Source organism: Phyllostomus discolor, chromosome 3, assembly GCF_004126475.2.
Source record: "Phyllostomus discolor isolate MPI-MPIP mPhyDis1 chromosome 3, mPhyDis1.pri.v3, whole genome shotgun sequence".
Taxonomy (NCBI): domain Eukaryota; kingdom Metazoa; phylum Chordata; class Mammalia; order Chiroptera; family Phyllostomidae; genus Phyllostomus; species Phyllostomus discolor.
The window spans coordinates 130,400,118-130,424,770 of NC_040905.2; the positions used below are offsets into that span (position 1 = coordinate 130,400,118).

Consider the following 24,653-nt stretch of genomic DNA (forward strand, 5'->3'; position numbering starts at 1 on the left):
GCAAGTCCTGGCCCAGGTCTGGAAATTCAGGTCTGGTAGGTCAGGGTTGGTGCCAAGGGAGCCAGATGAGAGCACTTCTCTCCTGCCTGTCCTAACCTGCCACTGGAAGCACTGTTTCCCAGGAGCCTGTGGATTAGGAAACAAGTATTTCTGGAATGGGAGTCAGTGGCCAGCACAGCAGCAGTTAGCAGTGCTGAGGTTGGCCCTGAGTGCCTTCTAGCCATGCCTCTGAGCAGCATGGAGGGCCCTGCCCTCACCTGTCAGGGGCCACCTTGCAGGATGGCACCCCTGGGGCTGGTGGAGCCCCAAAACCACTTTAGGTTGGTCTTATGTCACAATGTTGGCAGCACTGGTAGAGAAGTTGGCGTCAACCATGAAAATCAGTTTATTCTTCATAGAACACTGGGAATAACCAATACCACTTGAGTTTCCATTGTTTATTTTGCCATGGCTTTTCTTTTTCTATTTCTAATGCAAAAATGCCATCTGTTTCCACATCTCTTGCTAAGGGAAGGAGTGGAGAGCAAGAAGGGTGACTGCTGACAGCTCTGGCTGACAGTGCAGCAGTGTCTTCTCCTTCAAGGGCGAGTCACTGACCTGTGCTTTTGACCTTGCAGACCGGGGTGCCCTGCATAAAGCCATCAGCCTTGAGAACGACGTTCACATCATCGAGGAGACACAGCTCTTCCAGGACTTGGAGCCAGTTCAGACCCTGCTGCTCTCTTCCAAGAAGGTAAAGTGACTGCATGGCTATAGGCAGGGGTGGCCTTCTCGTGGCCTGGCATCTCTGTGGTCACTGGCCTGGGGCTGGCCAGGCCCCTTCATCTGTCTAGCCCAGAGGAGCCCACCTTTGGGCTCTTACAGAGTCTTTTGCTCTGTGGAGTTTGGGCTAGGGGGTGGCAGTCTAGGGAGATGTAACTTTGACCTGAAAGTTGGCAGACCCCCACTGAGTTGGGGACCACATTATGCTTGGGGGGTTACATGCTGGCCTACGATGAAAACACTTCCAGTGACCTGAACTTGGCAAAGGTGAGCCCCTGTCAGCGGTATGCTGTTGATGTGGCCTACACATCAGCATAGAAACCTTACTCTGGGTGCCATTCCCTCCGCTTAGATGAAGCAGTACCTCCTCCATCAGGGTGTGCAGACCTTTTCTTTAAAGGGCCAAGATTGTGAGGCTCTGAGGGCCGCATGGTCTTGGCCTGTCTTCTGGCAAAGGGTGGTGGGGCCCACCCATGAGCCAGTGGGCCTGCTTGTGTTCCTGCAAAGCCTTCGTGAATGCCAAGCTTGCAGGTCATGAAATTTCCATCTCATGTCACAAATATGCCTTTTAATTTCTTTAACCAATTAAAAATACAAACCCAATTATTAGCATTTGGGCTATATAAAAACAGCCAAGGGGCTGGATTTGCCCTGCTGGCAGCAGGCCATCTCCTGCCATCTGTCCACAGTGGCCTGGGGAATGTGTGCCCATTTTACAGCTGGGGTAGAACTGTGTAGAGCAGAGGGCAGGCTGGGCACTAGGGCATTTGGTCCAAACCCTGGCTCCATGGTGCCTGACTATGTGAGTCTGGGCAGGCCAGTCCTGCCTCAGCTTCCTAATCTGTACGGTGAGAACAGCAGACCATATATACAAGGGGCCTCACTTAGCCCCACCCTATGACTGGCATAAGACCTCACTTCTTGTGGGTAGTCCCACACTGTGACCCCTGAGCTGATGGGCTCTAGGGTCTTGGCAGTGCCAGGATTAATAACTAGAAATCACAGGTAGGCCGTGTGCCCTATTCCCCTTGGTTGCAGACACACCCATCACTCAGCCTTTCCTGCCTGCAGCCCTTTTCAGAGCCTTGTCCAGGGCCTCAGGCCCAGCTACTGTCCTACTCTGCTCTGTTGTTGAGCTTCTGGGTTTGACCTTCTGCCCTCTCAAGTAGCCCTCCCTCTCTGGATATGGGTGGAGCTTCATAACCTCTCAGCACTTCCTCCTAGCTTGGTTTCTGGCAAGAGTCTCCACCCAGCTTATGGGCCTGGGCCCTCTCCCACCCACTTTTCCCTTGGCTCCAAACTGTGGGCCACCTGGCATTGTTGAAAGAAGACCCAGAAACCCTTCCAGCAGCCACCATGTTTCTCAGGTGCAGGGGCCAGCGCGCTGGAGGCCTCCAAATTGGAGAATGCTCATCAGAACAAAGGTCAGGCCCCAGTGCAGATATGCAGTGACAGTGAGGCTCTGCTTGGCTCCACATGTCATTCAGGGACCCAGGCGGGCCCTACCATCTTGAACACATCTGAGGCACTTGGGTGGGTGCTGATCTAGTAGTTGGGAAAAGGTGGCAGGGTCTGGTGTGGGTGGTTATGGATCAATCCTATGTTCACACACCTTCAGCCAGGATTTCATCTCACAGCTATGCCCAGAGTGGGGCCTGGCAGTGCAGGAAGACTTGGTACCCCAGGGGAGCAGTTTGCATGTCCCCACAAGAGCCCCCCACACTGTGGTGTGACTCGTTTACCTATAAGAGGTGGGAATGCACCCTGCACACCATGGCCAACTTTGCCTTGTCCTTAGGCTGGTGGGCTCAGGGTAGGTGGGGGGGATGCCAGCAATGCTGCTGGTAGAGCAGGAAGTTGGTGTTCAAGGGTAAAAAGAGCCCCCATAAGGGGACTCACCACAAATAAGGTCTTCAGTGTCACTCACACCTGGCCCTGTTGTAGAAAGCTGAGGAGCACTGCCAAGGCAGGGCTATGGAAGTAGACAGGACAGCACATGGCCCTTCCTCTTTCCTTGTCTCATTTCCTTGTCTCTTCCCTGATGACGAGTGCATTTGGTTTGTTCAGTTTGTTTTATGTGATAAATACATATCACATAAAATTTACCATTTTGTCTTTCTAAGTGCATACTTTTACCAGTAGTAAGTGCATTCACATTGTCATGCATCCCTCACCACATCCACCTCCAGAACTTTTTCATCCTGTGAATATGAAGCTCTCTCCACATTAAGTACCAACTCCCCAGTCCTCCCATCCCCACCCTGGGCACTCCCCCTTCTACTTTCTATTTCTGAGTTTGACTATTCTAGGGGCCTTATATTTTGTGACTGACTGACTTTACTTAACATAATGGTCTCAGGTTCATTCATATTGTAGCATGTGTTTAAATTTTTCTTTAAAACTGAATGATACTCCCCTATACAGATGGACCACATTTTGTTCATCCATTCATCCACTGAGGAACACTTGGGTTGCTTCCACTCCTAGGCTCTGGTGAATAACACTGCTATGAACATGGGTGTACGAATATCTGGTTTCCTGCTTTGAATTCTTTGGGGAATGAATGGCAAATGTGCTTTGCACCATTGTCATTGAGCTCACAGAGCAAGCTGTGTCTTTTTCACACGTACACTCTTTGGTCTTGAGACACTGCCTACATGGCCAAGGAAAGAAAACATCTTAAACAGCTTTTTTCAGCTCTGTCCACATGCACCAGGCACCCACCGCAGGGTTGAATGTGTGCTGTGTGCACAGAGACCACACCTGACAGTGTGAGCCCAGTGCTGTGGCCAAGGAGCAGGGGGAAAGGGCTGGACACACTCTATAAACCTCACAGATGCTAGGCAGTCCTTTGTCAGGAGGTTTTTCCTTGGCCTTTAAAAGTGCTTTATTTTGGAATAATTCTTTTAAATATATTTTATTGATTATGCTATTACAATTATCCCATTACTCCCCTTCATTCCCTCTACCCTGCACACCCTCTCCCACCCACATTCCCCTTTTTAGTTCATGTCCTTGTGTCATAAGTTCTTTAGTTTCTACATCTCCCATACTATTCTTGCCCTCCCCCTGTCTATTAGAAAATAGCCTACCTACCATCTATACTAATTCTCTGTACCTTTTTCCCCTCTCTCCTCCCACTCCCCTGTTGTTAACCCTCCATGTGATCTCCATTTCTGTGGTTCTGTTCCTGTTCTAGTTGTTTGCTTAGTTTCTTTTTGTTTTTGTTTTAGGTGTGGTTGTTAATAACTGTGGGTTTGCTATCATTTTACTGTATATGTTTTTTATCTTCTTTTTCTTAGATAAGTCCTTTTAACATTTCATATCATAAGGGCTTGGTGATGATGAACTCCTTTAACGTGACCTTATCTGAGAAGCACTTTATCTGCCCTTCCATTCTAAATGATAGTTTTGCTGGATAGAGCAATCTTGGATGTAGGTCCTTGCCTTTCATGACTTGGAATACTTTTTTCCAGCCCCTTCTTGCCTGTAAGGTCTCTTTGGAGAAATCAGCTGACAGTCTGATGGAAACTCCTTTGTAGGTTACTGTCTCCTTATCTCTTGCTGCTTGTAAGATTCTCTCCTTCATTTTTACCTTGGCTAATGTAATTATGATGTGCCTTGGTGTGCTCCTTCTTGGGTCCAACTTTTTTGGGACTCTGTGAGCTTCCTGGACTTCCTGGAAGTCTATTTCCTTTGCCAGAATGGGGAAGTTCTCCTTTATTATTTGTCCAGATAAATTTTCCACTTGTCACTCTTCCTCTTCTCCTTCTGGTACCCCTGTAATTCGGATTTGGAATGTTTAAAGATGTCCTGGAGTTTCCTAAGCTTCTCCTCATTTTTTTGAATTCTTATTTTTCCATTCTTTTCTGTTTGGTTGTTTCTTTCTTCCTTCTGGTCCACTCCATTGATTTGAGTCCCAGTTTTCTTCCCATCACTATTGATTCCCTGTGCATTTTCCTTCATTTCTCTTATCGTAGCTTTAATTTTTTCATCTAATTTGTGACCAAAATCAACCAAGTCTGTGAGCATCCTGATCACCAGTGCTTTGAACTGTGCATCTGATAGGTTGGCCATCTCTCAGTCACTTAAAAGTAGTGGTTCTGGGGCTTTCAATTCTGTTTGAGCCATCTTTTTTTTCCTTTGATCTGATCACGCCAGTTACGTGTGAGGAGTGGGGCCTTTGGTGTTCACCAGGGTGGGGCACTCCAGTCACTGGCTTGTGATGTTGTATGTGGGGGCAGGGTCTGAGAGGGAACAATGGCACTTGCTCTGCTCTCTGTCAGACCTCAGTCCCTTCCGATGCTTCCCCCAGCAAACTGGGCCCCTCTGGTGCCAATTCCCGTATGGGTGGGCTTGTGCATCCCGTGGTGCTTTCCAACGACCTCTCCTGTGAGGCTGGGAGTCTCTCCCTGCGCCTCAACTCCCACAGGTGTTTTCAATCAGTGCCCCAAGGCTCTATTTCCCAGCGCTGTGATCCTGGGTTGCTCGCAGTGCCTTGGTTCACAATTCCCGCCTTGCTGCGTCTGCCATTTGCCGCCCCTCGGCTGGGGTTTGCCAGCTGCCGCTTGTGCGCTCAGGGTCCACCCGCTGGGGTCTTGCGCGCCCTGGATGCCATACACTCCTGGTCCCAACGCTCTCTGCTCTCCACACTGTGACCTGTGCCCGGCTGCCCAACTCCGCCCTTCCTACCTGTCTGGATGTACGGGTCTATTTTAACTTCTTGGTTGTCCAACTTCCATACAGTTCAATTTTCTGTCAGTTCTGGTTGTTATTCTGTTTCTAAATTATTGTTGTCCCTATCTTGGTTGTGTGAGGAGGCACAGTATGTCTACCTATGCCTCCATCTTGACTGGAAGTATGTTTTGGAATAATTTTAAATTCAAGGAAGAGTTGGGATGATAGTACAGGGAATCCCCATAGGCCGTTCACTCAGCACACGCCTGTTTTATCTGAGGGGTTCTGGTGGCCCAGGTCTCTTAGTAGATGCCCCACATTCCCACAGTATCACTGTGGGCTCCAGAGGGGGCTCCCCAGGTGGCCCAGGCAATCCACTCTGTGTTGTATCATGCCCACGCTTTTGCTAGGGTCTCTTTGTAGCTCCTGATGGCCCTTTGAAGTTGCCTGCTTGGCCTCTTGCCCCAGGAGATTTTTCTCACCTCTGCAAACCACATGACTCCCTAACTGTGCTCTGTGGCACCCTCACTCTTTCTGACCATGGCGGGCATGTAGCATCCTCTGCCCAGGTCTCTAGTGACGTGCACAGGCAGGCAATGGGCCTGGTTTCTCTGCTGTCTGTCCTACAGTTTGACTGCATGGCAGAGGAGGGGACTTCCCTTCTCTTGGCTGTGCTTGTACCTGTTGGGTTTGTGACCTTCAATGCATCACAGGCCAGGAGATCTAGGACCAAATCGGGGACTTTGAGCTTCAGCCAGACTCTGAAGTTAGTTAGACCTGTCCTCTGAGGATGAAGGCTGTTGTGTCTCATCTGAGTCAAAATACTAAGCTCTGTGTAAACTTGGAATCTTCTGATGCTAACCAGAAGGTCTTTCTGGCATGTCAAGATGACATGTAGGCTCCCAGGCAAAGGAGAGAGTGAATACCAACAGCCGAATTACAAGTCCCAGATCTGCTCCAGTGGACTTGTATGGGGCCTTGTTCTAGCCAAGCTCAGTGAGGAAGTCAGCCAGCCCTGATGGCATGTGTGCCAGCTGTCTGCCAGCTCTGGGCACTGCCAGAGGGGGTCAAAGGGTGGGGACATCCCAAACCAAGCGTGCCAGGGCACCAAGGAGTCTGCTCTTCTCTGCTTCTGAGCGTGGCAGTCTAGTTTCCATCTGCATGTTCCTCCCTCGTAAATGCAGACGTGTGACATGCAGACACCTCATCACTTTTATTTCATTTACTAGCATGGTGTTCACTCTCCAGGACCTTTGTTTGTGCCCCCTGCTGTGGGCTGGGTGCAGACACAGGACACTGCACTCTGCACTCTGGAGCTCATGCTGGGTTCTGAGGCTGTGCCCTGAAGCCTCTGGCCTTCAGTGAGACCAGATGTGTCTAGCTGGTGGGTCCTTCTCCCAGAGGAGGCTGAACAGGCTCAGAGATGTGCTCCGCTGGCGGTCAGAGGGTGGCGGATGCCTGGACATGGATGGAGGGGTCGGGGCCAAGGCCCAGTGCACCTGAGTTAGTGTGCAGATCTTGCTCTAAAATCATGCGCTGCTCATGCTTTCACACACTGCCCTCAGATTTGTCCAGAATACGAGCCTGCCTCGTTCCTCCTGCAGGAGGCACTTTGTCACCCTCCCTGTCATGTTCCTGGCTGCCTGGGGCCCACACATTCTCATCTGTTTACACCCACAGGACAGAAGTTTTATCTATGCCGGTTCCAACTCGGGTGTGGTCCAGGCCCCTGTGGCCTTCTGTGGGAAGCACAACACCTGCCAGGACTGCGTGTTGGCCCGGGACCCCTACTGTGCCTGGAGCCCTGCCAGGGCGGCCTGTGTGGTCCTGCACAAGACCCACAGCTCAAGCAGGTACCCAGCGGCGGGATGTAGGGCGTGCAGGTGCTCCACCTGCCCCACCTTGAGAGCATGTGCCAGCTCTGTGCCCCTTCTTTTGCAGGGGTCTGATTCAAGAGATGAGCGGGGATGCGTCCACTTGTCCTGGTAAGTTGCTCATTCTCTTTGTGCTCCCTTCAAGATTGGCCAGTCTTGTAACCATTTCATGATGCTTTGGTGCTGTGGCATTTTGCATTTTTTTCTTGCTCTACTCAGAACAGAGGTCAAGTATCTTTTGGCAGACCTCGTGACCTTTCTCTGAAGCTTTTATTGCGGAAAAGGATGTTTGAAGCCACACAGTATTTATGTGTACTGGAAATCACTCGATCTCAAACTGTAATGTCTGCTCTTAAGATGCTTCTCTCTTAGCTCGGGCTTGTTAAATGAAACCTGTACCTCTTGTGAACTGGAGGAAAGATTAGTCCTCGAGCAGTCAAGTCAAGGCATGGGTAGTGTTCCCCTTGGGTGATACCACTCCCTGCCAGGTGGCCAGGTGTGTCCCAGTAGAAGGCAGACATGCCCATGGGCTCCTGCCTTCGAGTCCCTGACCTGATAGCTGTTATCAGTAAAGATAAGTTTAGGAGGAGGAGAGCACCACTCAGGCTGATGTGTGCAGTGGCCACTAGCAAAAGTGTGTCATGTTTGACTCAGAGTGCAGCTTCAGAACATGCAGCTGGCCGATGCTCAGCATCCCTGCCTGATGCATTTTCTCTTAGGAAACCAGGGTGAGAAATGGGATTTCTACTGCTCAGAGATGCCTCCGATTCTTTTGTCTCCATGATCTGCCATCTAGGACTCATCTTTGCTCTTTGGTCACACACGTCTTTATCTCCTTAGTTGTTCTGGAAGATTCCGTATTGCTCCAGTGGGTGAAACTTCTGTGTCCTCTTGTGCTATTACCTATTTTTAAAAGAATTTAAGTAGCAAGCAGGGTTGTTGACACTGTGCACATTTATTTTGATGTTCCAGATAAAATTAAGGGAAGTTACCAGCAGCATATTTTCAAGCATGGCAGCACAGCAGAACTCAAATGCTCCCAAAAGTCCAACCTGGCGCGGGTGGTATGGAAGTTCCAGAATGGTGTTCTAAAGGCTGAGAGCCCTAAATACAGCCTGGTAGGTAGGAAGAACCTGCTCATCTTCAATCTGTCAGAAGGAGACAGTGGGGTGTACCAGTGCCTGTCAGAGGAAAGGGTCAAGAACAAGACGGTCTCACAGGTGGTGGCCAAGCATGTTCTAGCGGTCAAGATGGTCTCATGGAGCCCGGTGGCCTCCTCCTCACCAGCCACTTGGACGGAAGGTATTAGGATCACCCCCGAAGCGTCAACAGGGCCCATCCAAGGCTCTTCTCCCCAGACCCCAGCTGTGCGGCTTACCACTCCTTCCAGCCTGGTGCCCACCAGTACATCCTGTGAACCAAAGATCGTTATCAACACAGTCTCCCAGGTCCAGTCTGAGAAGACAATGTATCTCAAGTCCAGTGACACCCGCCTCCTCATGTTCCTCTTCCTCTTCTTCTTTGTTCTCTGCCTTTGCCTCTTCTCCTACAACTGTTACAAGGGCTACCTGCCTGGACAGTGCCTCAGATTCCGTTCTGCCATGCTGCTGGAGAAGAAGCAACCCACCTCAGATTTCTCCGACTGTGAGCAGAGTGTGAAAGAGACACTGGTGGAGCAGGGCAGCTTCTCCCAGCAGAATGGAGGGCAGCCCAAGCCAGCCCCGGACACGGGCTATGAGACAGAGCAGGACACCATGGCCAGCAGAGCGCCCACCGACAGGGAGGACTCACAGAGAATTGATGATCTTCCTGTCAGGGACAAGCCGTTCGACGTCAAGTGCGAGCTGAAGTTTGCTGACTCAGATGGGGACTGAGGTGTTTCCCGTGGAGAGGTCTTTGTGTTCCCATGCAGTAACCTTGTCCTGTGCCATGTAGGTAGCCCATCCTCCGCAAATCTCAGTCTTGTATCTTTTCTCTTGAGTCGAACTTTGACTTGGTTTCTGTTTGTCCTTTCGGAATACAGCGAGCATTGCACCTGGGCTCCCTCGGTCAGTTGGAGCGCTGTGAGCCGTACCTGCAGGCAGCGGGAAGATGGCTGGACTGCCACTGGCCTGGGAAGAGTAGTACCTTGAGTGTCACCTCCTCAAAAAGCAGCCACTGAAAGATAATTTAATTCCAGATTGGAAATGACTTTTTAGTTTATCAGATTGGTAACTTATCACCTGTTGTCCAGATTGGCACAAAGCTTTTCTTCTGCATAATTATTTTTTAGGATTTTGCTTTAATTGTGTTGGAGTCTTAGGTCATTTATTTTTTAAATTACTAAAGCAGCTATTTTAATATTCAGAAGATGTACATCTTCTAGATTTTGTTGTATGTTTGGATAAGATATGGCTTACGTTGCTTCAGATTCTCAGGGATAAACTTAATTTTGCTAAACACGTTCTTTCTGCTTTTAGAAATGCAGACAAAACCGTCTTTTGAGCACACTGACTTTTTCTTTTTAATTCCTTCAGGGAAGCATCATTTCAGAAAGATTTTCTTTCTATACTTTTTTCTCTTTTTAACTCTTGAAGAGAAGGCGTGGAGGCATCCTACGACCACCAGGCAGGGCTTTGAGTGAGGGGCGGTAGCCCCACGGGGCAGAGCTGGGCTGGCCCAGAGCCGAGGGGACAGGTGTTTCACACTCCACTGCCTGTGGCCACTGGTCACAGCCTCCCGTCCCGACAGACTCTGGTTGTCTGAACATCTTCTTTTTCTTTTTGCTTCCACTTCACACCTCTTACCCACCCAGACTTTCCACTTGGCTGACCTGAGCCATCCACAGGTAAAAGAGAGCTGGGCAGCAGGGAAGGATGGGCCTGTGTCCACAGCTGCCCACAGACACTGCTGTGGCAGACCTGCGTGGCCTGGCACTGTCTTTAAGATGTGACAAGCGGTGCAGTTTAACATCGTTGACCTCGCACTCCACCTCCCGCTATCCAAATACCTACAAGAGGAGACTTTTTTCCATGGCAAAGAGCAATAAACTCTGGATTTGTGTGTGCCTGTGTGGACAGTCTCATCTTCCAGCATGATAGGATTTGACTGTTTTGTGTAAACAGTTGTGTTTTATAAGATTTACTTTGTTTTTATTTTTCTACTTTGAATTGTATACATTTGGAAAGCAACCAAATAAATAAGAAGCTTATATCCTAAATGTGGGCACGTGCTTTACTGAGGCCGTGGAGCCTTCCTCTGGAAGGGTGTGATGGGCGGGATGGATGTCTTGTCCCCTCCATGCACGCCTAGGCAGGAGGCCAGGACAGCGCTGGGTACCTTATTCTTCCCGACCTTGTTTTCCTTCTCTGCATGTGGTGTGTTCCTGATGACTTCTGTCTCAGTACCCTCTCTCTTTTCTGTCCTCTGTCTCGCAGCCTCATCTCCTATGCCCTTCCCTCCTCCGGGGCCCTCTTCCCTGTCCTGTCTGGGCCCTGACTCATCTTCCTCTCCCCGAAGCCCCTGGCTGGCCTTGGGCTCCAGGCCTGACAGCCGCCCGAGGGTCACCTTGCTGCCGCCCTTCCTCAGTGACCAGGCCCAGCACGTGCATGCCCTGGGGACCTTCCATCTCTTCTGCCAGGCCACAGGTGAGCGGGGCACCTGTCCAGGTGGCGGGTGGGGCTGCAGGGGCCTCCTTCAACAACACTACCTTTCTGGCTCTGTACCTCAGTGATCCATAGCTATTTCTCTGAGCAGCTGGGCCCAACCAACTTGTCCCGTGAAGGCTGCATGTTAACTGTTTTAGGCTTAGCAGGCCAGAGTTTCTGTCCCAACTGCTCAGCTCTGCCCTTGTGGCCTGAAAGCTTCCAGTGAATGGAAGCTGTGTATCAATCAGACTATTTATAAACACCAGCCATGGGCCAGATGTGGCCCAAAGACTGAGGCTTGCCAATCACTGGTTTATAGCAGCAATTTTCAACCTTTTTCATCTCATGGTGTGCAAAAAGCTGATTACAGCAGTTGAAAATCACTGGTTGACAGGATTATTTACATGTCTGAAAACAATCTGGGTTTGAGGATTTTGGATATTTCAAAAATTAACTTCAGAACCTCCAGAATGGGAATTGTTTTAATGACTTGCTTGGTGATGCTTAAATGCAGAAAAGACCATATGTGTAGTAGATGCCCCTCAGACCCGGAGGCATTCATTGGATAGTACTGGGATGAGACATCAGGCACACCCACCTTTGGAGCCTGTGTGTGGGCATCCAAGTAGCCACAAAGAGAAAACAAGACACTACAGGCTTGGCAGTTCCATCCTTTACTGAGAGGAGGAATGAACTTAATAAGGAAAAAAAGCAAATCCTGTTTTGTTTAGTTTTTTGAGGTTTTAAACTCTGAGCAGCTAAGAATGTCAAGCTGCTGCTTATCTCCCTGTTGAGTAAGCTCACTGGGCCTCTGATCGTCCTCTTGTCTGCTGTGAATCAACACACCTGTGGCCACTGGTGTTGAGCCACCAGGTATTGTGCAGGGCCACTGATGGCTCTGCACAGGCCTCAGGTGGTAGGCAGGGGAAGTTGCCTAAGAATGGGAGGTGGTAAAGCCAGACTTCAAGGACAAGTCCACATGGCCCAGGCCTGTGCTCCGGGCTAGGCCACCCGGCTACTGCTCCTGCACCAGTTATTCCCTTGGGGCAGCACCCAGGAATTGCTCCAGCCCCTGGGCCTGGCCTCTGCAGGCATACTGGCACCCTTCTTTTCTGTGGGAAAGTGGGGAAAACGGTGCTGGGTTCCTACTACCTGGTGGAGGATGGATGCAGGCAGGCCCTGTGGTTGGGAGCCATGCACTTTTTTATGTGTGAGCTCTCAGGTATGTGTTACCTGTTCTCTGGCTGTGTGCATGCACATGGCCTGTGGAGTGGGGAAAAGGTGAAGACTGGGCCCTGAGGAAACAGATTTTGCGGCTGGATCAGAATGAGAAGCTACTCTGGGTATTTCAGACACGGGGAGTTTAGTGCAGGGGCTTTAGTTACAAAGATTATGGAAGGCCTGGGGGCCAAAGGGAGGTAAGGGTCCTCAAAACATAGTAAATGCACTGCAGGTGGCCTCCTGTGGCTGTTGGGCAGGAGCAGTGAGGAGTCAGAGCAGTCCTCGCCCCACCACATGGCCATGCCTTTGCTGCACTTGCTGCTGAGGGGCTTCAAGAAGCCTGCCCATTTTCTGTGAGCGCCTGTATTGTGGGTCCTAGAGGAGCACTGGTGGCCTTGCAGCCCACGCAGGTAAAGTGGACAGAGGGAAGTGAGGAGCCAAGAGGGCAGCCCCCTCAGTACCGCTGATCTGGGATGGCAGGAGGAGCAGGTGCTCAGAGTGGGTGGACCAGGGAAACAGAGGCCCCCAGCCCTATACATTGCCCTCCTGTTCATAAGTTTACTGTTTCTTTCCAGAGTCGTTTGCCCCACCTTGGACCTTCCCTAGTTTCACTGAGGCCATGACCTGAGACAGTGGGGTGGACTGGCCTTTCTAGGGAGCCTGTTGTGAGCCATCCAGGAGAGGGTGCTCTTTAGGTCCTGTTCAGGGTCATGGCTACCCCAAGGGGTCCAAGGCTCTGCATTTTCCCCCCAGTGGGCTGAAGTCTGCAAACTGAACATCTTATACACACACGTACACACACACATTCACACTGCACACATGCCACACACACTGCACATGCCACACCCCATATACACCCCATATACACACCTCATAAACCACACACAAACACACCCCAGACACATACACACTCTACACTGCACACATCACAAACACCATACACCCCCATGCATGTCATGCACACCACACACAGCACATGTACAACACTGCATGCACAGCACATACTCCACACACACCACACAAACTACACACACAAATGTATACACCACACCCCCATCTGGGATCTTTGGAGCCTCCTGGAGATAGGGTGGTGCCTGCAGCTCCCCCAAGAACAGATCCTCTTTGGCAGCATGTGAGGGAAAAGTGAGTGCACCAGATAGTGCTAGGGGAGGGGAGGCCTCATCCCAGACCACCCCACATCCTCATGTGGCCTTTGGCAGCCCTGAAGCCCTGCTTCTACTCCATGCTCTAGAGAGACTCCCTTCTCTGCTCTTTTCAGCAGGCAGAAACCAGGCAATGGCCCTCATGGGGCTCATTGATGGGCCTTCAAACACCCACTCCTCAACCTGCTGCTCCTAAAAGCAATCTGCTATTGAGACATGAAGCAGATGAGTGGGACCCTCTGTCTGAGGCCCCGCACAAGCCTCTTTCTGGGCCTGTTCTGCCACAGCCATAGGCATTGGGTGACTCCAGTGACACATCCAATCTAGGCATGTGTTGCCCTTTGCCCCTAAACCTAGTGCACAAGCAAGTGCTGGTTCACTGTGCAATGTGGTTGTTCAAGCAGATAGTTAACGTGGCAGTGTCTCCAGCCACCCCAACCCCTGAGTCCTGGAAGGTGGTGGACTAAAGGCCAAGTCACTCTTCAAGCCACAGTCTACACAAATGTTGGTTGATGCCTCTACAACCAAGGTTCCTCCCTTTCCAGGTGACTTCCTGTGAAGTCACCACAGAGCTCAGTTTATGAAACCATGACACAGGGGCTCAGGCTCTGGCCTAGCTAAGGCCAGGTTGGCTTCTAAAGGGTGGCCACAGCCTCAAAGCTCAGTGACTCTGATCACCATCTTCCCTCTGTCTTCTGACCTTCTCGGTGTAATGTGTGTATATGTACATGTTTGCACGTGCATGCCTATATGTGCATTTGCATGTGTATTATGTGTATGCATGTATGTACATACTGATGTGTATGTGTACAATTGTGTGTGTTCTTTTTTGGCCCAAAGCACCCTGCACATTGTGCTGTGACCATGCCTCCACTTGGTCTGAGGCCTGAACATGGCAAGAATTCTGGGTTCTGGAGTGGTCGTCCAAACTGCTGTCTTCCATCTGGAAGGGATCCACATGCGCTATGCAGAGTTAGGGGAATACTGAAAAGGAAAGAAAAGGGGGTCCTGAGCTGAAGAAATAAGTAAGCATGCAGTTGTTTTACTTTTCTGAAATGAAAAATCCATGCTCCTCGTGGCAAAATTAGGATTGCACAGATAAGCAATGAAATAACCCCACTGCCTACGCATAAGCACATGTAGCTTTGTTATAAATGTGGACAAAGAGGTGGTAGCAGTGGATAGTGACGTGTCTATATTCATGCATATGCAAATCATGTACTTGCATATGCATGTATACAGACACAGAACTAGATCTATATAATTTCTTAACAAAAGTGGAATCATTCTCTACCCTGTGGGTCCTACCCCCATCCTTGATATGACTGTCCTAAGTCATAGCTAGACCAGTGTCATTTTTAAAGCTAAGAATGGACCTCCTATACCTTAGGTAACATTTAGATATTCAGGTTTGGATGGCCTTTTATGTATTAACTGCAATGTCAGCACTCAGAGCCTTATTAGTCCCTGGGGTCAGAGGGGCAGCAAAAGGAGGCCTGGGTTTCAGGAGGGTCCCAGTGTCCAAGCTCCTCCAGGGACAGTTGGTGCAAGTGTGTGTGTTGGGGCTCCTGAAAGGCCAAGGATGAGCTGTCGGGGGTAGTTGACTCAAGAGTTGGTCATTTGCCAGAAAGGGCCACCTCTCCACATTGGGGCAAGGTGGTCCATCATCACCTTGTTAGAGTCTCAGTGCTTAGCATGTTTGATGAGGTAGTTTTTCCAGAAGCTGAGTCTCTTCTCTGTTGTGTGATAATCCATATGCCTTCACAACAGAGTGGTACTGTCCTGTGGTTCCTCAGAGTCTCCTGAGTGCAGGAGCTTCATTCACAGAAGGGGGCCCCCCATGAAGCTAGGAGACCATGTAGATACCTCTTCATACCTCCCCAACATTGTCTGTAAAGCATCTTTTCCAGGTATAGTCCAACACTTGAGACACACTGAAGAGGACAGCCAAAGAAATTGGGTGGTGGAGACCTGGCAGAGCACCTTTCCCCTTCCCAGCTGGGTCTGCCTGATTTCTGTGCCTTTGTGGACTCCAGGGCCTGCAGGGCAATGCATGATCCTGGGAATCTGGCGTGAGTGTCTTTGGCGCATGCAGTCTCGGGGTGCTTCGAGAATGTCCCCCCAGAGGTGCACCCAGGCTCCTAGTTGCTGGCAGGACCCTGGGCATGGGAATGGGTGGTAGGCTAACTCACTGGCAGGTGGCCCTGGGGTAGGGGTAGACGACATGCATGGGGCACCAGGAGGAGACTTTCCTGCGTAGAGATGCGCTGACAGCCAGGGGGCACCTGGCAGGGATGTGGCCCCAGTACTCGGGGTGGATCCCATAACAACCCCTCCAGTTGGGCTCTCAAGCTCCCAATTCCAGGATAGGTTGGCCTCACTACTCGGGGAAAAGCCACTGGTGTCAGGGTGTCTGGTTTTCTCAAAAAATAGAATCAGCCCTGGCTGATATGGCTTAGTGGATTGAGTGCCAGCCTGCAAACCAAAGCGTCACTAGTTCAATTCCCAGTCAGGGCACATGCCTGGGTTGCGGGCCAGGTCCCGAGTAGAGGGTGTGCCAGAGGCCACCACACAGTGATGTTCCCTACTCTCTCTCCCTTTCCCTCCCTAAAAATAAATAAATAATTGAAAAAAAAAAGTAGAACGAGCTCCTCACCAGTGGCCTCCTCATATGATGTGGGCCGTGGTGAGGCAGGAAGGCGTGGTCCCTGAGGTAAATGCTGGGAACAGAGGCTCCCACCAGCCCCTGCCCACAGAGGCCAGTTCAGGGCAGCCATGGTACCAGGCCCCTCATGCTGAATTTCCATGGGGCAAGCTCCTGTGGGATAGATAGGTTTGGGCTGCTTGGGTCTCCACTGCTGTCGCAATGTGGTGACCCTGCTGACCAGTTTTAACTTTCACTTTCCCTCTCTCTCTAATTTCCTCTGCATTCAGAATGAGTTGGATAGTTTTTTTAAAAAAGAATAAATGGAACGTAAGTACTTCTTGAACATTTTTGCTTTACTGTGGTTAAATACACATTTAAAGAATATTTAATGATGATTAAGGATGTCCTCATGACAGAGGTGCACATGGTATTTTTCGTACTGTTCATGTCCCAGGAGCTGTGGTTTCTGGGGAACTTTGCCCCTGAAAGGTCCCAGCCCATGTGGTTGGGGTGATGAGTCAGTCCTCAGCTCAGGCCACCCAGGTTCCTCATCCCAGCATTGGTCGTGAGAACCTTCCAAGGAACTACTGTGACCCATCTCAGGGGCTCCAGGCCAGGGGGTGTCATCAGCATGCAGTACTAGGGGGTGAGGAAGGAGACTGAGCCTTTTTAAAACTTACCCCAGTGTCTGGTCAAAGCAAAGTGTTTCTCTTGATTATAATGCCTCACAAGAATCAGTTTTTAAAATGAGAGTCCACTGAGATGCCCAGCAGCCAGAGGCCAAATAGAGTGTTGTGTTGTGAAGTACATTGTGCAATTACGGTTGTAGATACAGGTGTGTGTAGACCTGAACATGCCTATGTGCAGAGGAAGATAAGTGTATATGTTCACGTGTGCCTGTGTGCCTATATGTGCATATATGGAGAGAGTTATCTATGGGCAAAGCACAAAACCACAAAAAGTTATAGTGGCAGAGTAAGAAAATAAAAACAAGTGAATAACCTGGGAAGGTTTGTCCACTGGGCCAGGACAGCCAGTGGGCTCCTGTGCAAAGCACTTTTGAACAACTTTCAGGAAACTCCTTCAGGGTCTATGGCACATTTCTTTTTTTCAAGATAGCATTTTGTTTTTATTAGAAAAGTACTGTTTGTTATAATGAATTCGGAAACTCCAGGAAAGTATAAGAGCAAAATTTAAGTGACCTAAAATTAAACTACCGAAAGGTAGTCACCACTAGCATTCTGGCCATTTGTAGGCCTTTTTTCTGTGCATATCTATGAATGTGTCTTCACACATGTACCCATAATGGTCCTTTTTTTCTGTGTTGCTAAATCTTTTTCTTAAACATGATTCCTAATGAATGACAACACAGTAGCTGTCACGTCACTGATGGGACTCCTGTTGGACATTTCCCAACTTCTCACTCACAGACACAGTGTCAGTACTCCTCCATGGGGTCTGATCATCAACTCAGGAATTATTCTCAGGACTGTGAGGTTCAAGGATCTGACCTTCCCTGGGGAGGAAGTTTCTCTGCAGATCCTGCCCATGGTAGAAGGCTGATGAAGGGACTGCACAGGGGTAAAGAGGTGCCATGAGGGGACCTGATGATGCTAAGTATCCACGGAAAATAATCTTTGTTAAAGTAGAAAAGTCTCTCCTCTTGTCTAAAAGACATACCAAGTGTCTGCCGAGCACCTCGCCCTCCTAGGGTGGTGTTCAGGGTCTCCTCCTCCACCTCTTTTCCCCCCTGCATCTGGCTGTGAACACACTCCCCCACACACACACCCAAACATCTGTTGCTGTCTGTGCTGGTTTGTTAATCGCTCTGCTCCTTGATATGTTTTCTCTACTCAGTGGACTCCAGCCACAGGAAGGCAGATGTAGTTCTTTCGGCTGCTGACTGTCTTCTGCAAAGGCACATTTTACTTCATCCTTCCTAGATTGGGTGGGCATCTAGGAAGAATCTGGCCTTTAAAAACTGAGTCTTGGATGGTGTGATGATCAGGTGGGGCAGCCCTGGCCTGCCTGCAGTAGGTGGAGTCCACACAGACTAAGAGACACTTGTCAGGGAGCCAGGTCCCTGGGCAAGGGGGCTGGTGGTGTCCCCTAGTCCATGCTGTTGGGGTGCCTGCCCAGCGCAGATAGAAGTGAGGGGAGGCAGAAGGGTCAGCATGCCTGGAGGGAGTCTGGCCTCCATCATTGCTCTCATTGAGCTATGACTGGCCTGGGCTTCTGGGGTAGATCAGGCTGCTGTGGCCGTCTCGGCCTGTCCTGGCTTTTGTGACTGTCCTGATTTAGTGGGTCTGCACACACCCCAGCAGGAGCTTGGTGGTGCTCAGTCCTTTCTTCAGCAGACCCCAATGGAAGCCAGTGTGTATACAGACCACAGTGGAGGTGTCCTGCTCCTTTGTCCTTCAGTAAGGATGGAAGTTGGGCCTGTCTTAGCACAGGCCCTGGCCCAGGGCTGAAGCCACAGGCCCACCCAGCTGCTCTGTAGATGAAGAGGTGGCCACAACAGGATGTTGCCAGTGCTGGGACCAGAAGCCAGGTCTTGCCCGTATCTTGCTTCTGGCTCTCCATGCGCTGCTCTTCACGGCCCACCCTCCTCTCCCCTTAGTACTAGGCTGGAAGCTGGTCCCTGGTCCCAGTGGCAGGAAGCCCAGGTGCCTATGCTACATTCCTAGCCCACAGCTGGCTAAACAGAGCTGAGGTCCGACCAGGGGTGGAAGAAAAGTGGGGGGTACCCATTCTCCATTCTCCTCCATGTCTTTATTTACATGGGATAGACCCTTTGCTCATCTTAGTGCTCTGGTGCCTGTCCCCTGGCCTACCCAGGAGCTCTTGGGGACAGTCGCACTCACTTGCTTGTCAAGGCACAGCCAGGTCCCATGAAAGGCAGGAGCTCTGGCCACTTGTTTGGTGGGGATAGTGGGTGTGGCTCTGAGAAGGCAGAAGCTTTGGCTGAAGGTGGTGGCATCAGGACTGGGTGATGGTGGGGGTGGGGGGATTGAAGTGCCCAGGCCCAGAGCACCAGCACAGAACAGACCCCTGCCCCCAGAGCACTGCCACCATGTACTGCACTGGGTACACAGCTCATTGAGAAAGGAGAAGGGGGTACAGGCCCTGATGGCCTAAGCATGTGTTCAGGGATCACAGCATGCAGACACATTTTGAGAAACACACCTGAGGGAGGCACACGGGGTAGTGAGGGCACTGAGCACGTATGTCTATTTCTTCTGGGGTCACTGGGGACCACAGTCGGCCTGGGGCCTACTCCAGGGGCAGGCCAGGGACAGAGCTGAATGCTGTCCTGTCACTTCAAGTACAGCTGGGACCACTGAAATCCCCGATCTGAGTGGCTCCCAGCCCCTGCCCCTGCACCAGGGCAGTTTCTGTGGGTCCCTGGTGGGGTCCTGGGACACAGGGTGGAGCTGGCCTGTGTGCCCCTAGGTCCTGCGGATATTCGCTTTGTCTGGGAGAAGAATGGGCACAAACTGGAGACATGTGTCCCTGTGCAGACCCACACACTTCCAGATGGTAGGGCCTACATGCTCAGCTGGCTGCGGGACGCCATCCATGAGAACACCGAGTACCGCTGCTCCATCCTTTCATCAGTGGGGAGCCAGACCTCCCAAGTGCGGGTCACCGTGATGAACCACGGTAAGTGGTGCCCCCTTCACCCTGACCATTCTGCAGCTCTCTCCTGGGCCAGAATTTTTCACTGTTTACTCTGTATCTCTGACAGCAGGCTTGTGTGGTGACATTTCAGTCTGGCTGTCACTAAGAAAAATGAAAGTTCATCTTCAGCCTACCTCTCCAGGCCACAGATGCTTGGTCTCCCATCCTCCTCGAGTGTGTGTGACATTATTGGGATGGCTGAGTCCCGTGGGTCTGTTACAATGAACCTTCCTGTGCTTTTGTTTCCCGTGTTGTAGGTACTACTGTGCTGAGCTCCATCTGCTTGGTTCTGAGTTCTTAATTTTACACCAGACTCTGCAGTTGTCTTAAGTCCCTGCTCAGCACAGACTTAACTGGTGTCCTGTCCTCAGCCTCCCAAACTTCTGCATCAGGGACCAAGTACCTCCCTTGGCTAATGCCTGGAGACTGGAGGGTCTGTTTCTTGGACTTTTGACTGTGTGTCCTGTGTCCCAGGCACACTTTAGTTTTTCTGTGAAGTTTGTCCTCCAGCCCACCTCAGACGGGGCATCTGGGAAGTCCGTGTTTCCACAGCCTCTGTTTCTCCTCTGTCTTCATGCTTCAGATGAGAGTTTGGCTGGGGGAACAATTCTGGCCTAAAGTCATTACCTCTGTGTCTGAAGGCTTGCTCCATGAAGCCAAGGTCTGGGGAACCTCTGGCTCCCAAACCTTGCCTATGACTATATATGAGCACTGTCATTTTTAGCACCGTGCAAGTTCAGGTTTTTATTCCTGGAGAGCCCATTACATATAGAAGCCCCTGCCCTTCAATTCCTGGAAGTTTTCTTGAACATTTGCTCACTGTTCTTCACTTCATTTTCTGTTCTCTCTCTGAAAATACTTTCCAAGATGCTGGGGCTACTTGGGCTGGCCCACTACCCGTCCATCATCTGTTATCTGTCATCTCTCCATTTCCCTCTACTTCTGACAGCTTTTCTAAATTTTATCATGCACACCTGTACTGAGCTTTCATCTCACTATCACATTTTTATTAGTAAGAGCTTTGTATTCTGTTCTTGTTAAATTCTGTTCTTGTTTCATGGATATAGTATTCTTGCTTCACTCTATGAGGGTATGGATTGATTTATTCTGTTTCCTTCTCCCTCCAAGTTTCCTTTTCTGCTTGTTTTGTCTGTCTTCTCTTTCTCTCAGAAGTCTCCTGGCACCTGATTGTCTGTTTACATTTAAAAGAGAGGGGCAAAGATCCCTTCTGCTGAAGCCCTTTCTACCCAAGGTGTGGTCTGTGTGCTGGCAGCATTAGCATTATCTGGGAGCTCATTGGAAAACTGGTTAAAAATGCAGAGTATTGGGCCTGGCTCCAGATCTGCTGAACCAAAGTTCTCCAGGCGATTCCTGTGTGCACCAACATCAGAGAAGCCAGTCTGCCTAGTACTGTTACAGAACAGGGCCAAGCATGGGTATGATATACTGTTACCAAAAGGACCCCCCCCACTAGGTTCACTATGCCCACCGCCAGAGGAAAGACGTCTCTCAATGCCAGAGATTTGTGAAAAGGAAAGGAAATGTTTATTTAAAGCTATACAGACTTAGAGTAGTGACCCAATGTCTTCATTAAAATATTAAAGTCTTTTAGGATACCCACAGACACACACAGTCCTTCCTTCTCCCCCTGCTCTAGTCCAGGGTACCGTATCTCAGGGAAAGAAGCAGAAGCCTGTGATTCAGGCTCCAGGCACCATCAGCTGTGTCGCCACCATGATCTCCAGTTAATCCAAAGCCACGTGGCACCTTCTCATGGTCCACCAGCAAGAGTCCTTTCACCCCTTTTCTCCCAGGCAAAGTCTCTCCTGCTTCCTAAGCCACGTGGCAAAAGGGAGCATCCCAAAGCCACATGGTCCTCACTCTCACCAAAGCTGCAGAGGTCCCCACTCTGCCAAAGCCACGTGGTTCCCTCTTCACATGGCTGCTGAGTCTGGGTTTAAACCCCCATGCCAACCTTCCTCTGCAGCCCCATTTCCCATTCCTCCTACAATCAGTTACACCTGCCAGCATTCTTGTATTCTTCCAGGTTTACTGGGCTGCAATTATAAGTCTAGGCAGGTATGGCCCCATGGCATGGAGCCAATCTTCTCCAAGCTCTCACTCAGGAGCTGTAACCAGGGGGAGCTGCCCCCCAGTTATGTCTTGGGTGGAAGTCACCTCCATCCCCCTGGCCCAGAGCATGGCCACAGCTATTTAACATATCTATGTAACCAGTTAAAGGTTATAGATATGTTAAATGACCACCCAGAGGTTAGCTGCAAAGCTGTTGCTATGCAAAACAGCTCTTAATGGCCCTGCTCCATGTGTCCCTTCCCCCAACTCACACCTGAATGGGGGAAAGGGGTGAGGACATCCTAATATTTCCTGGACACCTTGATTTCTGGACCCCATTCCAAATCCCTATTTGGTGCTCCCCCTCTTGGCTGCACCCTGTTACAGCACCTCTTCACTTTCCCATGTGCTATAGTCTTCTGGGGGCATCCGGTTGCAGCCCACACTTAGAGCAACAGGCCCTCCAGGATTTCTGTTGGGATGTCAGTGGGGACTTAGCTTAGGCAGGAGGCCAGGGCCTTGTCATTTAGTATGGAAACCAGTGAACCTCTATGCTTTCAGTGCAAGCCCCACCCTCAGCAGAACGTGCCCAAGCCCTCCCATCCTGTGTCCTCTGAGATGGACCAGTTTCTTGTGGAGCAAGGGAGGGAACTTCCCTGGCTGGGTGGAGTAGGAAGGGCCATGGGGACATGATTCTGCTTCTAAACAGTTTTTGAAGAGAGCTGCTTGTTAGCTCCATTGCAGCACACCCGGGTTCCAGGCCATTCTGTGAGATTGCTCCTTGGTTTCCCCCTTCAGCCTGGGATTCAGCTTCCTTAAGTCAGCGGTTTCCAGTGGCCCCTCTGCACTTCAACTATCATGCTTTTGCTGTTTCCTCTGCTCTTCAGTTTTCAAAAGTATGTATGTGTATGTAGATAGATAAATATTTAAATTGTTCTTTTTTTTGTCATTTTAACTAGGGTTTTGGAGGCAGAAAAAATCATTGTAGAAATTCACTACCACCCAGAATCTCTGGTCTTTTCATTTCTGTAAAATGTCCTGCCTGTTGCTGTCAGGGTAAAACAGAAAAATCATGTAAATATGCTGTGAACTGTGATGTCTTATCCAAGAGTTAGGTGAGCAGTGCTGTCAGTAGCTAGGCAGCTGAAGCCCATTCATTGTTTGTTTTTTTTTTTTTGCATACTTCCCAAAGGCAGAGCATACTGGGTCTCTGTCCTAGGAGATTTTTAAAAGTATTTTATTTATTTTATTTTTAGAGAGAGGAAGGGAGGGAGAGAGGGAGAGAAACATCATTGTGTGGTTGCCTCTCTCGCACTCCCCAATGAGGCCCTGGCCCACAACCCAGGAATGTGCCCTGCCTGGGAATCGAATAGGCGACCCTTTGGTTCGCAGGCTGGCTCTCAATCCACTGAGCCACACCAGCCAGGGCCCACTTGTGTTTTACCTCATCTAAGTCAGTTAGTTGTCTTAGGAGATACGAACTGTTATCCCCAGCTGGCAGATGGTGAAAATTAAGTGACTTGCCCAAGGTCACACCACTCCCAGCCAGTACAGAGCAGGACCTGACTTCGATGGTTGGACTTGCTTGGGTAAGTCACTCTACAGATACCAGACATAGCCACAGTGAAGACACCTCCGCATTTTCTTATCTCACCCACACCTTACTGAAGGTATGGGAGCAGGATAAGTTTAGGATGTGCTATGTCAGGGGCTCCTGCAGGGCCCTGCAGTAAATGACCACAGGCTGCAGGCAGGCTTTCAGGTCTGCTCAGGGTATGACCTCTGTTTCCTGTCTGAGGGGAACAGGTTCTTGTACCCTTTTTCTGAAATGACTGGCATGTACTATTTTTTGTCCAGAGCAACAACACAGGTCATTTTTGTGTTCGTAAGGAAAAACTGACTCAGGGTTGTGCCATCAGACATCCCTGTAAGTAACTCATAATCCAGGATCAAACACTTGGCAGGCTGTGAGGATCCAGTAACAGGTGATGTAATGTCCCCAGAATGCACACTGTTTGCTGGCCTACTGGGAGGCCATGAGCTGATTTCTGAGCCTCAGCCCTGCCTACCCGAGGCCCAGGGTCTCTGCATCACTCCAAGAGGTATGAGAGGTTACCCCCTCTCTTGCCCAGGTAAAGTGCCAGTGAGGTGTGGAGGACAGGGCCAGCATGCCATGGGGAGCAACTGCCACCAGAGCTGGTAGCCTGGAGAGGGGCAGCGGTGGGGAATAACTGGCTGTAGAAGTCCCCACCACCTGGCTTCAGGCTTGGCTCAGCCCAGCAGTGGGGCCTCTGTAGGGGGATGGTCACCTACCACTCCCTGGCACCTACCCCATGGTGAGCACCCAAGGTGCCACAAAGGCCTACAGAACTCAGACCTTGAGCCCCACTTCTGTCTTGCAGAGGTGACCCAGCAGGAGAAGTGGACCAGAGAGCTCGCTGCCTGGAGGGCCATAGTTGGGGAGCATGACCGCATGATGCAGAGCTGGAGGAAGGTGTGGGTACGTGGCTCAAGGACAGCTGCCCCTCTGAGGGGATTGCTCGGGGCCCATTCTGCCAGTGGGTGGGCCCTCACGGCAGACTGAAGTCAGGAAGGACAAGAGGGATGTGGGTGCAAAGGGCAGAGTCAGTTGCTTCTAGTTAGATGTGTCCCCATGAATATCCCCACCTCCTAGACAGAGCAGGAAACCTGAAGCAGGTGGGACATTGGGTGCTGGTGAGAGCAGTTGATTGTGGCCTCAGCACTTGGCTGGGCATCACCTGGGGGAGCCCCAAAGGTTGCAGGCACATGGGCAAGCAGCGTGCCCCATCCCAGCACAGAGGGCGACAGAACAGGCATTCCCAGGCAGACCCCAACAAGGCAGAGGCATCCGGCCCTGGGCTCCCTTCTTGGCCACCACCTCAAGGCTAGACAACAAGATTATCATGGG

General features: G+C 50.5%; 1 protein-coding gene across 11 annotated transcripts in view; it reads left to right on the plus strand.

Annotated features, from left to right (window-relative positions):
• Nucleotides 1-24,653, plus strand: part of SEMA4D (semaphorin 4D) — a 111,406-nt gene that overhangs the window by 85,977 nt on the left and 776 nt on the right. For 7 of the 11 annotated variants that reach the window (XM_036021442.1, XM_036021445.1, XM_036021441.1 and 4 more), the window contains 4 exons: nt 618-733; nt 7,120-7,292; nt 7,381-7,424; nt 8,286-10,512. In XM_036021442.1, coding sequence (XP_035877335.1) covers nt 618-733; nt 7,120-7,292; nt 7,381-7,424; nt 8,286-9,187 — 1,235 coding nt within the window. In that variant the 3' untranslated portion in view covers nt 9,188-10,512. Of the gene's footprint in view, nt 1-617; nt 734-7,119; nt 7,293-7,380; nt 7,425-8,285; nt 10,513-10,729; nt 10,940-19,423; nt 19,634-24,126; nt 24,225-24,653 lie in introns of those variants that run through there. The other 4 variants (XM_036021446.1, XM_036021448.1, XM_036021450.1 and 1 more) reach the window with 3 other exon arrangements.